This window comes from Ochotona princeps, chromosome 20, assembly GCF_030435755.1.
Source record: "Ochotona princeps isolate mOchPri1 chromosome 20, mOchPri1.hap1, whole genome shotgun sequence".
Lineage (NCBI taxonomy): Eukaryota > Metazoa > Chordata > Mammalia > Lagomorpha > Ochotonidae > Ochotona > Ochotona princeps.
In genome coordinates this window covers 23,530,118-23,549,553 of record NC_080851.1, presented here as the reverse complement: position 1 = coordinate 23,549,553, position 19,436 = coordinate 23,530,118, and the positions used below count along the sequence as shown (strand labels likewise).

Here is a 19,436-nt window from a genome sequence, read left to right as displayed (position 1 = left end):
TCACACGGAATGGTATATCTCGACACCGACGTCAGAGTGCTTCCGACACTGCTGTCCTTGAGATGGGACACTCATGTCTGGAGGTAGCAACCACATGGGCCATGAAAAGACCCACACAGACCTGGGTCTGAAAGCTGGTTCCAGCACTTACCAGCTCCATGAACTTAGCTAAGACCTCTTTCCATCCTGATTTTCTTACCTTAAGTGAAGATCAAATGAGAGGACTGTACACCACCTAGGCACAAAGGTGGATACTCACACCAATCACCAGTTAACTCCCAACTTTCACTGGGCATATCTCACGGAAAGTTCTCCTCTATCACAGTAATAACATGAGTTATTGTCACCATGGTGAATTTCATAAAGAGAATGTAGGTATGCAACATTCTGGTCACTATGTATCACGTATGTGTTGATTATAAGCAGTCACCTAAATTTCTCATCTTTCCCACCTGCCTCCATTGCCTCCACATTCCCAAACCTTTAACTGAAACATGTGCCTCCTTCTGTGCCAACACAAGTCCTCCAATCGGGAGCCCAAAAGCCCCGAGTTAGTCTCCTGGAGTAAATTCTCAAGCATGAAAGTCAAATGTAATAGCACCTTTTTTTTTCTGAACAGCAGTGCTTCTAGAAATATACTTTATAAAAATAATAACAATGTGCTCATTGATCTAACCCCTAAAGTCTGGTAAAAATAACTTGTCTGAACAATTAGAAGAACCGTTTTTAAAACCGCTTCTCCCCAGAATCATTAGCTCGCTTGCTGGTTGCAGAGACTGCACACCTACAGACCCACTCAACGCTCAGCTTCAAATCTTCACACAGCCTTCGCAGTGTGGGCCTCTTACACCAAACCAAGTGAAGCTAAGCACTGCGTTACATAAGCCAAGAGAGAATGGGCTCCAGGCTGAGCCTGTGCTTGCTCTATCAGAAATGTTGCCTAAAGAAGGTCAGGAAAGTCAGAACACCAAACCACAACAGCCAAGCAGATGGGTCAGTCTTTTGTCGTTGGAGCAGGAGTCATCAAATTAATGCCTACAGCCCACCTGAATCCAGCCTGTTTTTATAGCACCTATGAACGAAGAATGACTTTTCTGTTTTTAAATGCCTGAAAAAAAAAAAAGCAAGAGTGGTATTTTGTGACATGTTAAAACTATAGGAGATGCAAGAGCCAGTGCTGTAACATAATTGGTAAAGCCACTCTCTGCAGTGCCACCAACCCAGCTCGAGTCCTGGCTGCTCTACTTCTGATCCAGTTCCCTGCTGATGTGCCCAGGAAAACACTGGAGAATGACCCAAGTAATTGGGCCCCTGCACCCACATGGCAGACCCAGAAGAATCTCCTGGTTCCTGCTTCAGCTCAGCCCAACTGACCATGGCAACCAACTGAGGAGTAAGCTAACAGATAAAAGATCTCTCGGGCCCGGCAGCGTGGCCTAGCGGCTAAAGTCCTCTCCTTGAAAGCCCCGGGATCCCATATGGGCGCCGGTTCTAATCCCAGCAGCTCCACTTCCCATCCAGCTCCCTGCTTGTGGCCTGGGAAAGCAGTCGAGGACGGCCCAATGCACTGGGACCCTGCACCCGCGTGGGAGACCCAGAAGAGGTTCCAGGTTCCCAGCTTCGGATCGGCGCGCACCGGCCCGTTGCGGCTCACTTGGGGAGTGAATCATCGGACGGAAGATCTTCCTCTCTGTCTCTCCTCCTCTGTGTATATCTGGCTGTAATAAAAATGAATAAATCTAAAAAAAAAAAAAGATCTCTCTCTCCCTCTCTCTTTCTCTCTCTCGTTCTCTCTCTCTAGCACTGCCTTTCAAATAAATCAATCTTTACAAAAATACATGAGATTGAAATTTTAGTGCTCACAATAAAATGTTATGAGACCATAGCCATGCCCATTTATTTCCATGTTGTCTACAATAATCCTGTAACACTTTATAAAGGCAAAATTGAATCACTGTACTTGAGATCATGTCATCTGTAATTATAAAAAGGGTTATTATTCAACTCTTGACATAAAAACATCTGCTGGGGCCACTGCACCACTGGCATCCTATATCATAGATGCAGTTCAGGTTCAGGCTGCTCCACTTGCTTCCAATCCAGCTTATTGCCAGGACTCAGATGAGACTAGTGAACACCTTTTCAGGAGACAGACATTGTCAGAGATGAAAGAAGGTTCCATTGCATTCCAGTCCCAGTCCCAACAAATGTTTGAAAATCAGTTCCCAACAGATTCCAGTAGGACACCCTACCAACCCTGTGCTATGGTCTTATATTGCGAGTGACCTAGGGCAAGAGAGTTACTGTTGCTTGCAGCCAAGAATCCACAATCAGGAAGGAAAAAAGGACAAAGAAATAAAGGAGTTAAATAACCTCTACTGAGGGCCAACTTGGGGAGTCAATTGGCAGATGGAGTATCTTTCTGTCTCTCCTGCTTTCTGTATATCTGACTTTCCGATAAAAACAAATAAATCTTAAAAAAAAAAAAAGTACTTACACACTCAACAGTCTGAAAGAGGTGTCCAAAGGTACCCAGAAGACCTTCTTGGAGATTACAGAATTCTATCTGCACAAGAAGCAATTTATCATTGTGACGGAGTTGGCCTCCTGTCTATTCTTTAAGATTTTTTTTTTTTACTTTGAAAGGCAGAGTTAGAGAGAGAGAAGCAAAGATGGAAAATCTTCCATCTCCTGGTTCACTTCCCCAAATGGCCACAATGGTCAGAGTTGGGCCAGTCCTAAATCAGGAGCAGGGGCCTAAGGACTGGAGTCATTCTCCACTGCTTTCCCATGCATGTTAGCAAGAAGCTGGATCAGGTGCTTGCTCCTGCAGCATGTATACTAAAACTGGAACCATACAGAGAAGATTGGCATGGCCTCTGCACAAGGATGACACACAAATTCATGAAGCGTTCCATATTTTAAAACAAGTTAGGGGCACAATACTTGCCAAGAGGATAAATGTGCTTACTGAGCATATTAAGCACTCCACCAGCTGAGATAGCATCCTGAAATGAGTGAAGGAAAATGATCAAAAAAAGGAGGGAAGCCAAACAGAAAAGCACCTGGGTTCAAACAAACCTCTAGGCCTGCTCCACCCAGGGAAGCCCACTTTGTCAGACTCAAAGGAAAGGAACCTGAGCTGTTAGTACCAATCCCCTATGAATTCATGGCATAATGGGTGCCAAAGAAAAATAAAAGAACTCTAGACTCTTAAAAAAAAAAAGAGGAGGATTAGAAGTGTATCATTTAGAACTCAAGCCAGTGTTCCAATGTGCATTTCAACTTTTTCTGCATAAAACAAATGTATGTTTTACATATACTTTTTGCAATCTTCCTAAACACCCCTCATGTGGTCAGTACATCTCTCCACATGACCATTCTTCAATGCCTACCTTCATAATCCTAGAAAATAGCTTCTGGCCTCACAGTCCAATGCTATCCCAAGACTAGTGTGTAGCAAATTTGAGTAAATTCTCTTTTTGTGGGTTGACTTGGGGAGAATCTTTTGAAGTTAGGGGATTTTCAGAACTGAAAATATTCTACAGTAGGCAGGAGGGGCAATGCAAAATGATTTCTTTTTTTATTTCTTTTTTTGTGTGTATGTGATCTAGAAGAGCAACCCTAAAACAGTCTTAATCCACACACACACACACACACACACACACACACACACACACCCCACAACCCTCTAAGCACATTGGGTTCATCTAGAGATTCTTTTGCCCGTGCCTCTCATCTCTGGGATGGCTGAGGCCCCTCAGGACACACTGCCTGCCTGACCTTCCCCCTGCGGAGGCAGCCACTCCACTACCTCATTCTGTCGACGGTTCTCACAGAACTGTCCTACTCTGTGCACACTGCTTCTTGTTTGTGCACTGAGGATGTGGGCAGCAGATGAAGGAGTGGATTCCATGATCTCCCATGCCCAGGTCCTGCAGTGCCTGGCATATCACAGGTCCCTGCTGAAACATGTGATGAGTGGAAAAGTGGGCCAAGGTGTCAAGGCAATGTCACATGGCCAGAGGGTGACATGATCAGGGTTAGTCCCTTCTACATTCACCTGCTCTGCTGTCATGGGATGAACTTTATAGCCAGTTCAAATCACAACCCCATTCTAAATGGACCACGAACTTCTGAGCCTATCAAAACACAACGAAGAGCTCCCCTATTTGCTGGCTGTGGAACACTGAGCAAGTGGTCCGCTTCTCCGAGTCTCAGCTTTTTCCTCTGTGAAGAAGAGATACAATGCCTACTGCAGGGGAAATGTGTGAGGTATCACGAAGGAATTTATGTTAAAGGTTTGCCTTGGAGGACTGCCACCACACAGGTTAAGCCAGCATTCCATAGGAGCATAGGTTCAAGTCCCAGCTGCTCCACTTTGGATCCAACTCCCTGCTAATGCGCTGGGAAAGCAACAGATGACTCAAATGCTTGAGCTGCTACATTCACAAGGGGCAGTCCCAGATGGATTTCTTGACTCTTGGCTTCAGACTGCTACCACCTTGGCAATTATGACCTTTTGAGGAGTGAACCAACAGATGAAAAATCTCTCCCTCACTCTCAACTCCACCTTTCAAACAAATCTTGAAACACACACACACACACACACACACACACACACACACATACACACGAGTCCTAGGTCTTACCAATACTAAACATCCCATAAATGTTATTTACACATCATCATCACCATGCAAGTAGGTTCCTTTTGTGCCTTCTACAGGTGTTTGTGATCATCCATAACCTCTAGACAAGAGAAACAGGCTCTGAGCTCCACCAGCCTGCAGCCAAGGCCCCCGAGTATGACCCAGAGATCCAAGGATTCCTGGGCAGCATCACCCAGCTGAGCTGCAGAGAGGCATTAGGTACCCAGACTACAGTCCAGAGTAGAAACAGTCCCCCAGCTCAGAGTATGCTCTCAGAAAATGCTTAGTTACTCTCCGCCCGCGAGAACTCATCATCTCCTGCCCATTTATCTTATTGTGGACTTTTGCAGTGCCTCGCAGAGAAGCTCACCTGGTTCAGCAAGGACACCTTTTGCTCCCTGAGCATCCAGGGCACCACGTGTTCCTGGTTTTCCTTGCAGCTCTCCCACCAATCCCACTACCGTCAATGCTGACCAGTGAACTTCTTACCTGCTCCAATCCCTCTACCCTGAGCCATCCTCTAGGCTCTTCATGGCTGTTAGTGACCAGTCCAGACCACTCTCCCCAGCCACAGAGGAGATGCTTGTTCAGCTCTTAAGTCCCCTGACTTCTCAACCTCACCTCTTCATCTTGTAATTCTCTTCCTAGACTTCCCACAGGCTGCTGGAGGGTGGTCAGCTCATGATACCACACTGTTCCTCGGGCTAGCTCCATTTTGTCCATCCTCTTTCTAGCTGCCCCAGGAAGATAATATCTTAACTGGCTGGTTTGTGAACTGAGCTATTTTCTGAGCCAAACTTACCAGAGCAAAGGCTTTCTGCTGGGAGGAATCAAGGAGGTACCTTTGTGAGGACTGAGCAGAGATCACTGTCAGAACAGACAGAGCACAACAAGTGCAACCCAGATGTCCAGAGTCTGATACTTCTAAGCTCCTAGCCTTCCCACTTCTGAAACACCAACAGGGCCTCCTGTTTCACCTCCAGCACTGCCTTCCCTGTAACAGCCCTACCCAGCTGAGACCAGAGGGAAACAGTGACATTGAGCCTGGCTCTGTGGAGTTACTCGGGGACTAAGGTTCTTTCTTGTGAGAGTTCCAGCAAGCCCTGGGATCCTCCACTTGCTCCTCTGCATCCAGCTGGTGGGCCAAGGTCAACAAATGGAAGACCATGAGAGACCAGGCCTGAAAGAAACACAGGGGAAGGAATAAAAGTTTGCATCCAAAGCAGACCCTTGACTGTTCAGACCAGGCTCCTTTACTCAAAGCCCCGAACCCACCACAGCGAGAGGATTCAAGTCCACCCTCGCCAGCAAGGACACTACTTTTATATGTGACCCATCCTTGGTGTTAGCCCCTAGAGCAGGTCTAAGGGTATAAGCTATTGTAGTCATATTTTCTAGCTCTGGCTTTAGAAAGCAAGCTGATGCAGAACCCACACAGCAGTTGAAAACTGCATCTTGGGATGCTCCAGTTTTTCTTTTCTGTAACTGGAAGCCATAAATACAGATGAATACAAAATGCCAAAGGGGCAAAGGAACTAGCCAATTATCTTTAGCAAATTTTGCCATATCAAATGCTTGTGAGGATCCAGGGACCTAGGGAATGGAATAAATACAGAGCATCCAGGTGTACAGCCGCATGCATTGTAATAGGTCCCAGGTGATAATTTGTTAAAGGTAGAGTCAGCACACACCAACAGTCAGCCATCGAAGGATATGCTATTCCTTAGGGGGTCCAGGCTCTGCAGGCCACCATGTGCCTGGCTCTGTACTAAACACACTGGCATCTCCAATCACACCCTCCAGTCACAAAGAACAGCATGACAGAGTGGAGTTTTCCTACAGCAGTTCTGAAATCCCTGGGGAAGGATTCGCTCCTCTGAGTAGCAACCTAGACAACAGAATTGTCAAGAGCACAGAGAATGCTAGGACCAGAGAGAACTGACAGGCAGCCTAGAAGGGGAATTTGGACACACAGACCAGAGCTCACCAATGGCCAAAACGACTTGGTAGATTCTCTCCCTCTTGTTATTCACAGCTAAATTCATCTAGGGTTTTCTTCCCACTTAGTGACTAATCTCAAACCAGACAGTAAACATGATCATTATCACCAGCAAACACCACCACCACCCACTCACCACCCACAGTCCCCTGACACACATACGCACCACCCACAGCCCCCCGACACACACACACACACACACACACACACACACACACACACGTCACTTTTGCATCTGGGACATGACTTCTGATGAGAAAGGACACTGGCATTTTTCTACAAAATGGTCACAGAGCAAAACGTGAAGCAAACAGAATAAACAGTACAATAGGATAGAGTCTCAACTACAAAAGAGGAAGAAAAGGGGAAGAGGAGGAAAATGGGAAGAATCCAGTGAATAAGAGAACTGGGTAAAACATTTCAATCGGTGGTTGCAAATTGGGCTCTAGTGTGTGTGTGTGTGTGTGTGTGTGTGTGTGGCATTTTCCATTTAGTGTTTAAAAGATATTTAAACAGAGGTTCACCGTATTATGATAAGCCTGCAGCACCAGCATCCCATATGGGTTCTGGTTTGAGTCCCAGAGGCTCTACTTCTGATACAGCTCCCTGCAAAAGGACTGGGAAGGCAGCAGAGGATGCAGAAGATGGCCCAGAAAAAGTTCCTGGCTCCTGGCTGTGGACAAACCCAGCTCTGGCCTTTTGGGGAGTGAACCACCAGATGCAAGATCTGTCTCTCCTACCCTAACTCTGCATTTCAAATTAAAAAATAAAATTTTAAAATATTTATATTTAAGTAGTAAATTTAAAAGAAAATTTGAAAACTAAAGAAGGGAAGAAAGGAAGGAGATCAGTATTTTGGCATAGTGGGTCACACTGCCACCTCAGCACCAACACCCCATATGAGCATCAGTTCATTCTGGCCACTCTACTTCTGATCTAGCTCTCTGCTAATATCACTAAAAGGCAGCAGCAGGTATCCACATAGGATACCCAGATAGAGTTCCTGACTTCGTTGTAGCCCAGCCCTGGCTAATATGGCCATTCAGAGAGTGAACCAGCAGATGTAAGCTTGCTCTCTCCTCTTCCCAACCCCACCAGCCTCCTTCTTTGCAATGACCTTTCAAGTAAACAAGCAGATCTTTAAAAAAATTTGAGAGTGGCATACACTGTGAATATATTCCAGTGCTGAGATTATAGGTAACTTGGTTCCCCAGACACTGCAAGTTCAAAATTATGCTCATTCCTGTGAACACAGAATTGTCTCTCCTGCAAGCTTCTCTGGGTTAGTTTAGTCTCTTATATGTCAACGAGATTCTCTGCATGCCCAGAATTATTACTTTTTAAAAATTTTCAGTTGGCTGTCAATGTGGACCCGGATATCTAAAAGTACTTCCTGGGGTTAGCACTGTGGCAAAACAGGCTAAGCTTCTGCCTGGGGCACCAACACCCCATATGGGAACCAGTTCATGTTCCAGTTAATCCACTTCTGATTCAACTATCATCTGTAGCCTGGGAAAGCAGCATAGGATGGCCCAAGTCCTTGAGCCCCTGCACCCAAGCTCCATGCTCCTGGCTTCAGAATGGCTCAGCTCTGGCCATTGTGGGCATTTGAGGGGTAAACCAGCTGATATAAAACCTCTGTCTCTCTATTCCCCTCCAATTCCACTTTTCAAATAAAAATAATAAATAAATCTTTAAAAGTACTTGCTGTTTTATATAAGTTTGAAAAGTTAAAATACTAAATTATCCTGAACTAGATAAAAGACCCATGCAGTCTCATACTCATACTAGATGAGAATTTAAGAGGACTATGTGTGTTTTGTTCACTGATATATTACAAAAACAACAACAACAACAACACAGAATAATGCCTAGTACCAAGAAGGCAGCTCACAGACACTTGCTGAGTGAATGACCACATGAATATTCTGTATCTGGCAGCAGCTTTAAGAACAGATGTGGTGGGTGTCTACCACATGAGTTAAATCACTGCTTGGGAGGTATGTAGTCCATGCTGGCATACCTATATCCAAGTACCAGCTACTCTGATTCCAATCCTCTGCCTTCTAATGCACCTGGAAGAGTGAAAGATGGCTCCAGCACTTGAGTTTCTGCCACTCACAGGAAGCCCCAACTTTACAGGCTTCTGCCTTCAGCTTGCCCCAACCCTAGCTGCTGTGGATATATGGAAGATAAACTAACCAATGGATATCTGTGTGTGCTTCTCACTCACTCTTTCAAATAAAATACAAATAAATAAATAAATAAATCTCTTACAAAGAAGAAACATGTAAACAACCACATTAACATTCTAAGTCAGAGATGTGCACCGACTGTTTTCCACACATTGGGATAAGCCATGGTTACCACAGATAACATTAAGAAGAGTTCACGTCTCCAGTCTCCTCTTTCCAGAAAGGACTTCCTTCCTGTGTCATCCCAGGACCTAAGCAAACAGCCCTGCTGCCCCAGCATCAGCATGTGAGAACTGGGGAGTATTAGGGTCTTTTACCAAATACCAAGCACATTAACCATACACGGCAAGCTGATACCGAAAGAAATCAGGAACAGACTTATGTGGTTCAAGTTCTAAATTATGATCATGAATTACAAAATCTTCATGTGTGGGAGTCTCTACATTGATGACTAAAATCTCAGAATCACAAGGGTTTCCAGATGTTGATTACACCTCTACCCACCCCCCAAAAAACCTCCCAGAGAATCAGACAGACTGTATTATCATAACAAAAGAAAGCAGTTACACTTGGCAGCAGGTGGGAGTATTCATGATTTCAAGCTGAAGCGCTTTTGACAGGTGTTTAAGGAACCAACATGTACTTTTCTCACTGTGATAAATTCCTGCACATATATATTTGGAGAACAAAAATTTTTTAACACAATGTCTCCCAAATCAACAGAAAACACTTCCGAGAATGGGAGGCAACTTACTTTCTGCTTTTCATGTCTGTTATCTCTGGTTTTTTCAGTCCTTCTGATTCTTAAATCACTCACACACCATGGTCCCTGCCACAGACCCAGTGCTCATCCCACACGTATGGAACCCACACACAATGTGTAGCAACTGGAGCAAACCCTGAGGAAAACAGAGCCTTGCAAGTGCTGGAAATGCAAGACCACATGTTGGGGAGAACACAAGGGAAAGGATCAGAAGGAAGCATGGATCCACGGACGGACTGGGAGAAGCAGAAGAGTCAGGGGCTTGGCCATACTCTGCATTCAAGATTCATGTCTGATGAGATTCACACAGCCCTCCAGCCACTGAGCCTGACTCTTTCACACACACATGTCATTTAGCCCTCACACACAGAGAAACTGAGACTCAGCTGCAGTATCTTGAGTGTGAGATGTAACTGAGGGCAGTCCGTTGCCACTGCCATCTCCTCCTCCTCCTCAGGGCTCCAAGCTCCATGCAAGGGCCTCTCTGTCCTCTAACAGGGCCCCTGGTCCTAGACACCCTCTTCTGACAACCTTTCCACATGCTCATAACATTTTCCTACTTCCTCTTTTGTCACTTGCATTTATCTATTTTCATTTATGTTCAAAGGCAGAGTGACAGATACCATCTACTAGCTTACACTCTAAATGCTTACACCGGACAGGGCTGGACCACGTTGAAGTCAGGAGCCCAGAACTCAATTCAGGTCTCCCACATGGGTGGCAGGGACCCAAGTGTTTGAGCCATCACCTGCTACCTCCCAGGGTGCGCTGTTAGCCAAGAAATGGAGCCTGGACTCAATCCTAAGCACTCCGATATGAGATATGGACATTCCAAAATAGCATCCCCATGCAGTGCAAAGGCCCACTCTTACTTCCTGCTTTAAAAATAAAATATAAAGTCTGGCATTGTGGCTTAGTGGATAGGGCCACTGTGAATAATACCAGCGTCCCATATAGGCATTAGCTCATATCCCAACTATTCCACTTAACAATCCAGTTCCCTTTTAATGGCCTGGGGAAATGGTTTGGGTCCTGTACCCATGTGGAAGACCTGAAAGAAGCTCCTGGCTCCTGGCTTAAGACCAGATCAGCTCTGGCCATTGTGGCTAACTGGGGTGTGAGCCAGCAGATGGAAGGTGTGTGTGTGTGTGTGTGTGTATGTGTACAAAACAAAGATACATAAGCAGGGAGAAAGAACCAGGATCCAGGTGGAGACCCAGTGTAGCCACCTTTATCTCATCTTCACCTAGAACATTACACTTGTTCCTGAGGCTTGCTGCCCTTGAAATTTCAGCCCCTGGGGAGGGAACCCAAAGCCATCAGACCAGCAATCCCCACCCACACCTCTGAGCATCTCTGCTTGGTTCCCAACCACAGACCTGGCTCAGACCCTTCCAGGGACCACCAGCAGCTTCATGCCCCTAGGACAGAAATGAGAAAACCCAAGTATCCTGAATGTTAACTCACCAGGAGGGAAAGTTAGCCCCTCGGAGCCATGTCAGCCCGCTGAACCTCTCAAGAGATACGTCCCCTGAGCAGCCTGGAAGAAGATCCAGCGCCCTAAAGGACTGGGAAGGAAGAAAATGCCAGAGGCCCCAGCACCCAACCGCTAGAGCCAACCTGCTGAGGCCAGGCTGGAGATCAGAGCTGGTGGGGATCAGAGCTGGTGGGGGCTCCATTGTACCTGCCTGCAGGCAGCTCAGGGTCTAGATAGGCCAGCCCCTAGTGACTAGATTACTGTCTATAGTGGTGCTAAGACAGACAAAACTTCAAGACTGGGGAGAGGACAGCCTGAGGACCGTTGGCCCAGCTCACAGTTTCCTGAAGGAGATAACATTTACACTTCTCTTCCTCTCAGAGTGATAAAAGGCAGGAGGGAAAATGAGTCGGATTTTCTGTAAAGTGCTTAGTGTCATTTCCACTCTAATCCGGCTCACGTCACTCCTACTCCTGCATCCTACTCCTACCCAGTTACAACAAACTACAGGCAGGTTCAGGAGCCCAGCGACCAGGGTAGAGTCCCAGTACTGCACTCACCAGCCATGAGACCCTTGGGCTAGACCTCAGCCACCCCCATGGATAGCAGCAATGCCTACAATGGCCACTGCAAGAGTTAGCTGACTTGATCTGAGAGTGGTACCTACAGCTTCATCCGACACATAGTACAGGCACAGTAGAAATAAGAAGCTGCCATTCCTGTCATCACAGAAAGTTTTTATACCTGGCTCATTTCAGTGTGGCTCCCCATACTTCTCATTTGGCAGAATAGCCTGTGAAGGCTAGGGAAGTCTTACAATAGAGATACAGGATCCAAGAGTGACACGGACAACCCTAGGAATTTCTATCAGTGCAATTCTGGTGAACAAACTTATTGTGGCTGTCCACAATATTTCCAATGCATCACAATATGTAAAGTTATCGTGAAAACATAAAGTTTCCAGGAAAAAAAATGTATTTAGAAACCTGGATATTTCCAGTGCTCCTTAAGGAGGAAAAAGTGATCTGTAAGACAGGTCTGCAGTGTAAGGAGGGACTTTGAGGACTGACCCCACTAACCTGATCTCAGGGCCACCTTGAATGCTCTGAATGCCTGCTTACCCAGTACTACCTTAAATCCCCCAGGTCTCAATCCCCTTGAATGCCTGTTTACCCAGCATTAGCATAAACTTCCTAGACCTCCACCCCCTTAAGGCCCACTTGCCTAATTAAGCTTAGTGACCTTCAGGTTTAAACTATGCCCTCCACCAAGCCCCTGAGGCATGTCTTCCCGGTCTACCTACAGCCACAGCTGCCAATCCCTGACCCCAACTTTCTATTCCCCTTACCCCAGGCCAGAAAAGATGCCTCTCCCCTTTGATCTCTCTCTGCTCGGCTCTCACTTTCTCCCTACCCCATGCTGCCTCCCTAACTGCAAAAAGGCCTCTCCTGGGGCTCACTTGCTCTGTCTGGCGTCTTGGATTTGTGGGAAAAAAGTTAACATGCAGCAGCACTCAGTGCACCCCAGGGTGGTCCCCAGAGTACCCCTTCCCAGTGTGACACAATCCCTCCAGCCTCCAAACCACCACAGCCCCAGGAGCCTCATCTTGGGAAACACGAGCTCCTCCAGCCTTCACCTCTGCTCCCTAGCATTCCCACTGTTCACACAGCTGTGCTCACAGCCAGCTCCAATTTGCTGGCAGGACTCCACGCCACAAGCCTTCCACTGGCACTAAACAGAGAGGTAGCAGAAACACAAAGGGGAAGAGATGCCAGGACCCTGAACAAGTGAGGAAAATGAAAAAGCAGGGAGCCTTCTCAGGGGCCTGTAGTGTCCACACCAGGTCCCAAGGACCACCCCCAATCTGACGGAGGTGACCAAGGTCAAAGACAGCCAGAGCATGAGCAGGAACAAAATCAAGCAGTCAGAAGCTGATGGCTGTGAGGAGGCAGAGACAGAACACAATCCCCGGGGTAGTTTCCCACCAAAAAGACTGGGCGAGGCCTCGGGTGGGGCTAAGGTGCCAGCAGGAGGTGTCACTGCTCCCTACCCAGGTGGGACTGGGGAACTGCACATCCTCAGAAAACTCCCTCACAAGATGCTGCTGCTCCTTCCAGTTAAGACTGCTCTGAAGGAAGGAAAACAAAACCAGAAATTTACAAAGCAATTTTTTTCCCTTTATGACATAAATTACTGTGCAGTAATTACAGCAGTGCTTAGATTTTTCTATTTTATTTTTTTTACCTATCTGAGTTATGACATTAGTAACCATTGTGACAAATACCCCAAGTGTGCTATTAATGTTATTTAAGAGACTAAATGATAGTGAATTTCAGAATAGAGATATCAAGTGTATTGTACTGGGGCTGAGATTGGGGAGTGAAACTTGGCTCGAGCCCTCGCCCCCACGGCTGCTGGCACCGACGCCCCTCAGTCCTAACCTCTCAGGCCTTGGCTGGCGGCACAGGTGATTCTCCCTCCTGAGCCCCCCTGTGCTTCTGCAGGCACAGCGGAAAACAGAGGGGGTTCTGAGCAAAGTCAGCTGCAGGCTTACCTTGCTCTCCATCCCCGGGGAGTTTCTCCACAGTGTCCCCCAGGGGGCTGCACTTCTCCGCATCAGTGGCACTCCTCCTGGCACCTGCTTCTGTCAGCAAAGAAAATAAACACGGCCTGTGAGGAAGCTGAAAGCAGCTGAAACTTGACATCCTTGGCGACCCTGATGTCTTTAGTGTAAGGTCAGGAGCAGATGACAAAGCAGGTGCTTAGTCCCCTGCCTGCCCATCACTCCCGTTGTACTCCTGTGCCAAGCTCCCTCCTGGCTGGCCCCCCAGCCCCTTATATTTGGTGACTTCCAAGCCATGGCTTATTTATTTGGGTGCTATTGCCTGGTGGGGGACGGAGGTAGGGAAGGAAACTAGAGCTGACTAGGCAGCAGACAAGCCACTGTTGGGAAGGGACCAGCTGGACAAGCTCCTTGGAATGACTCTCACCCCAGCCCTTGCCTATGCATCCTGTGGGCCCTGGCCCTGGAGGAATCAAAAAAGGCAAATACGCCAAATTCTGCGGCAGAAAATGTCCCATTCTTCAAATAGAAAACAGACCCAGATTAAGTAAAACCCATACTCCGCAGGTCACAGAACTCAGATTGGCAGGACTTGAACTCAGCTTTTCCACAGGCCTAGGGTGCCCCCAGAGCAACCCCCTCAGATGTGAAGACTGAAAAGAAGTGGAATTCAAAGTAAAATTTTTCTTGCAGACACTTTGCTTAAGAAGATATGCAAAGGGCGCAGCACGTGGTAGCCTAGTGGCTAAATCCTTGCCTTGCATCTGCCAGGATCCCATTTGGGCACTGGTTCGTGTTCCGGCTGCACCACTTCCCATCCAGCTCCCTGCATATGGTCTTGGAAAGCAGTATAAGATAGCTCAAAGCATTGGAACCCTGCACCTGCAAGGGAGACCAGGAAGAGGCTCCTGGCTCCTGGCTTCGGATAGGCTCAGCTCTAGCCATTGCGGCCACTTGGGAATTGAACCAGCAGACAGAAGACCTTTCTTTACCTACTTCTTTATCTTTATCTGTCTTTCCAATAAAAATAAATAAATCTTCCCCCAAAAAAGATATGCAAAAACATTAGCCTCAAGTGGATCAAGGACCTAAACCTGTGTCCAAACACCATCAAATTACTAGGGAAAAAAAATCAGGAACACTCTTTACAAGGCATAGGCAAAGATGTCTTAGAAAAGACTCAAAAGGGCCCGGCGGCGTGGCCTAGCGGCTAAAGTCCTCGCCTTGAATGCCCCGGGATCCCATATGGGCGCCGGTTCTGGTCCCAGCGGCTCCACTTCCCATCCAGCTCCCTGCTTGTGGCCTGGGAAGGCAGTTGAGGACAGCCCAGTGCTTTGGGACCCTGCACCCACGTGGGAGACCTGGAGGAGGTTCCTGGCTCCCGGCTTCGGATCGGCGCGCATCGGCCCGTTGCGGCTCACTTGGGGAGTGAATCATCGGATGGAGGATCTTCCTCTCTGTCTCTCCTCCTCTCTGTATGTCTGACTTTGTAATAAAAATAAATCTTTAAAAAAAAAAAAAGAAAGAAAAGACTCAAAAGCACAGGCAGTTAAAGCAAAAATAGACAAATGGGACTACATCAAACTAAGAGGCCTTTGTACAGCAAGGGAAACAGTAACAGGGCAGTAAACCAACAGGATGTGAGAAAATCTTCAAACACTACACAGCAGATAAGGAGGGACTAACACCCAGGACTGACAATGAGCTTTGGAAACTCAACAACAGCAAAACAACCCTGTTAAGAAATGGGCAAAGGCTACAAACAGATATTTTTCAAAAGGTGAATTCCAGAGGGCTAATAACCACATTAAAAAATTCAGATTCTCAGTTATCAAGGAAATGCAAACAAAAATATCTAACTCCAGTGAGAATGGCCTATATTCAGAAACAACAAACAATTGCTGATGAGGATGTGGAGGGAAAGGTATCCTAATCCACTGCTGGTGGGACTGTAAACTATTCAACCACTATGGAAGTCAGTAAGGAGAGTGCTCAGACAACTGCAAATCAATCCATCCCACCAACTCAACCATCCCATTCCTGGGACTATATCAAAAGGAAATGAAAATTGCATTCAAGAAAGCAACCTGCAACCCTATGTTTACAGTAGCACAATTCACAATAGCTGAAAAATAGAAACTACCCAGATGCCTGTCAACAGGGGAATGGATAAATTATAGTACATATATTTGGTAGAATAATACTTAATCATGAAAAAGAATGAAATCTTAACATTTGCAGCAAAATGATTTCAGCTAGAAATCATGACACTTAGCAAAGTAAGCCAATCCCAAATGGACTACTAACATCATATGTTCTCCCTAATATGCGGGCCTGGCGCAATGGCCTAGTAGCTAAATCCTTGCCTTACAAGTGCCAGCATCCCATATGGGCACAGATTTGTGTCCAGTTGCTCCACTTCCTACCCAGCTCTCTGCTTGTGGCCTGGGAAAGCAGCAGAGGATGGCCAATTGCCTTGGAATTCTGCACCCATGTGGGAAATCCAGAAGAAGCTCTTGGCTCCTGGCTTCGGATAAGCTCAGCTATCACCATTGTGGCCACTTAGGGAGTAAACCAGCAGATGGAAGATCTTTCTCTCTGTCTCTCCTTCTTTCTGTAAATCTGACTTTCCACGAACAATAAATAAAATCTTTTTTAAAAAAGAAAGAGCTATATGCAAAGTATAATATTTGTATATATTTATGAAATGTACAAGGTAGATCAGCATGCTGAGAAGTAACAGCATGTGTTTCTACTCCCAAATAAAAGTAGGACTCCCAATGAAATTTATAAATATATCTTTACATTATGAAACTAGGTTTTCTACATTTTCCTATAATCACCATGCCATGATACATTTAAATATCCAAAAATTATGCTTGTAATTTGTGCTAAGGGACTATTTCGATAACAGAGACAAATGGTGGCAGGGTTAAATGAGGATACAGGAAGTGGGGAAGGGAAGAATCTCTATGCCTATAAAACTATATAACCGAAAATAAATTTTCTAAAAAAAAAAAAAGAAAAAAGTTTTGCTCAAAACCAAAAAAAGGCAATATATAATTGATCCTATTTTATGTTGGCTGAAAGTATTTTCTTTTTCATGTAAGTTTTACGCCAGCTGAACACAGATAAGTAAAAATCAATTCTATGTGTTACTATTCCAAAGTACAAAACTGAGGATTTGGGTCACCCATGCACACATGTGCACACACACACACACACACTCAGACACTAGGTCGCTTGGGACAAAACACAGCTCCCCCCAGCATGGCCAATATGGGGAGGGGGTGGACAAGGTGATTTAAGGCTGTGACAAAGAATTAACTTCTCAGACTGATGCTCATCAAATAGCCTTTTGACCTATTTTGGCCTTGTCTAATCCTTGTTTACATTCTGTACAATTTACAAAGGTTTGTGTTTCGTTGATACCACTGACTATATCATTTATTCTCATAAGGACATCGGTCAGTGTATTTTGAATCTCAAGCACCACATTTGTCACCATTATCAGAGGATCATTTTAAGAACAGAATAGGTTTTTCTTATTTAAGGTATTTTCAGACTGGTCTACTCTTTTTCCTATTCCTCTTGGGTAATTCGTTGACTTTCCTGATAGGAGATAGGAAAAGGTAGAAACAAAGGGAGTAATGCAAGGAATTGTTCTAGGACTATGATCACACTTAGGCCTACATATGCCCTCAAACACACACACACCTACACACACACACACACACACACACAGAGATATGTTCATTTTCACATACCTATGTCAACATCCGTAGAATTAAGAGAAACCTCACCATCCTTTGCACACACAGAACTGCTGAGGGAAGGAAGCTCTGAAAAGCTCGAACAAAGGAAGACACATTTCTCAAGGACCCAGTTAGACCCCTAGTGGGGAGGACCCTGGTAGTATCAGCACGGAGCTCCAGGTGCATGACACCCACCCCCATCTTCCAGGCAGGGGTCACAATCCCTGCTGACAGAGAATAAAAATCAAGATCCAAATAAAAGGTGCAACCAACGCTTCAGCTTACACAAACTCAGACCTGTCTTGCCCAGGAAGCCATGGATTTGGGAGACACAAGAGAGCTAAGGATGCATTTCTCTGTACCGTCCTCATGACTCTTATCCATCAGGGCCCCTCCACAAAACAACTGCTCAATAACAAAAGAATAAAAGCCTCAGTCACGATGCAGAGTCTCGAAGCAAGACATATTGATATCCCTCCCCTTCTTTTGTGAGGCACAGCCTGTCTCAACACACTCCCAGGTAGAGCCCCGAACTGGGAGCCTGACTTTGGTTTCTCAAAAGGCAGCACACGTGAGTTCCAAAAGAACCCCTCCCCAAAGGCAAAGTGACAACAGATGGCAGTGGGAGAGGGAAAACCAAGAGGTCTAAGTCTTCGTCGGATTACTCTTGACAGCTTTGGGAATGTTACTGCATTGTGAGCATTCCTCCAGCATACATAGAATAGATGCTCCAGAGTTACAGAACATTCCTTGTGTTTGCCTGTTTTCCCTTCAAGTACATGGCTCAGTAATTAGAATCTATTATATTCCTGAAGCAAAACACTTAGTAACACCTCAGCAGACAATGGGCAGGCGAGAGATGGAATTTTTATAGCAGCTCTGTACTAACTCGAGAAGAAATCAGCTTAATGCTAATTGATTTTCACATTCAGTTCTATATTTACAAAACGGCCTAACATTCAGAGAGCAGGGCTCTCTCTAGGACTGCCTGTGGAATTAACACTCTCCATCTCTCAGCATTCTGCCATCCCTGAGTCCCATTGCAAATCCCATCGCGAATTCCACTCTTTCTGTGGGCCACGAAGACTGATTCCTTCTCTACCTCCACTCACACTTCGTTTTGTGGCAACCCAAAACTTCAAAATGGTGTCAACTCTGTCAGGGCCCTCTAAGTCTACATCAGCCTCAGGGTGAGCAGAGAAACGAGTGTTCAGTTAGGGATACATGTGCAGGACCAGAATGCTAGAAAGACATCCACTGTCTACTCTAAACCTTGGCTAACTACAAAACTAGCTTCTGTAAACCATGTTTGCACGTTTGCTGGCTTGCTACCAAGCAGGATATAGTTCTTAGTCTGTATAAACATATGCCCATTGGAAAGTTTTGTTATGGGGTGCAATACAGATCACATCAGACAAGTTTAGGCTGTATTAAGGAGTCTTTATTGACCAAGTTTGGTGATAGCAGGGCCCACTAGAAATTGGCAAGTGAAAAGTCACTGCAGCAATCCAGTCTGAATCAAAACCCTGAGAGAAACAAATGGTCAATATTGTGAAAACCATCTGCTAAACTGAAGACCTATCTCAGCTTTCCCAGAAATATAAATTAACCTAACAGACATGCAAACAACCTGGACACACTTACAAAGCTGTAAACATTCGCCTTTTCCTGGCTTCTCTGTCCACAGTCCATTACTGCTAGGCTTCACTTCTCTTGGAACTCTTGAAAATGCACAAATTAGAAATACAAAGCAGCATAGCATTAATACCGTCACTGTTCCACCCAAGCCGTGAACAGAGGGTGAGGAATACAGACATACAGGAGTTGTGCTCAGGGGCTACCTGTCCTCAGAGTCTGTCCATGGGAAGCCAGAGAGCAAGCAGGTACTTGGGAGGCCAAGAGTTGAAGTGTCAGAGCGACAGAAGCAAGCAACCAAGAGAGAACCCCTCCTTATCTTGGGCCCTTATGGGGGCTTGGGAGGGGAGTGGTTACACAATAACACAATACCACCATCTCTCGGGTTCCAGGTGAT

At 45.9% G+C, this 19,436-nt stretch overlaps 1 protein-coding gene and 1 non-coding gene across 6 annotated transcripts in view; one reads left to right on the top strand and one right to left on the bottom strand.

Moving 5' to 3' along the window:
- The window catches only part of PDE1C (phosphodiesterase 1C), a 433,318-nt gene that overhangs the window by 361,699 nt on the left and 52,183 nt on the right, over nt 1–19,436 (bottom strand). For 4 of the 5 annotated variants that reach the window (XM_058678108.1, XM_058678111.1, XM_058678109.1 and 1 more), the window contains exon 2: nt 13,641–13,730. In XM_058678108.1, coding sequence (XP_058534091.1) covers nt 13,641–13,730 — 90 coding nt within the window. The remainder of the gene's footprint in view (nt 1–13,640; nt 13,731–19,436) is intronic. The other variant, XM_058678119.1, reaches the window with a different exon arrangement.
- LOC118758188 (U6 spliceosomal RNA) lies at nt 2,818–2,924 on the top strand. Its single transcript, XR_004995581.2, has one exon. It is a non-coding gene; the product is annotated as a U6 spliceosomal RNA (small nuclear RNA).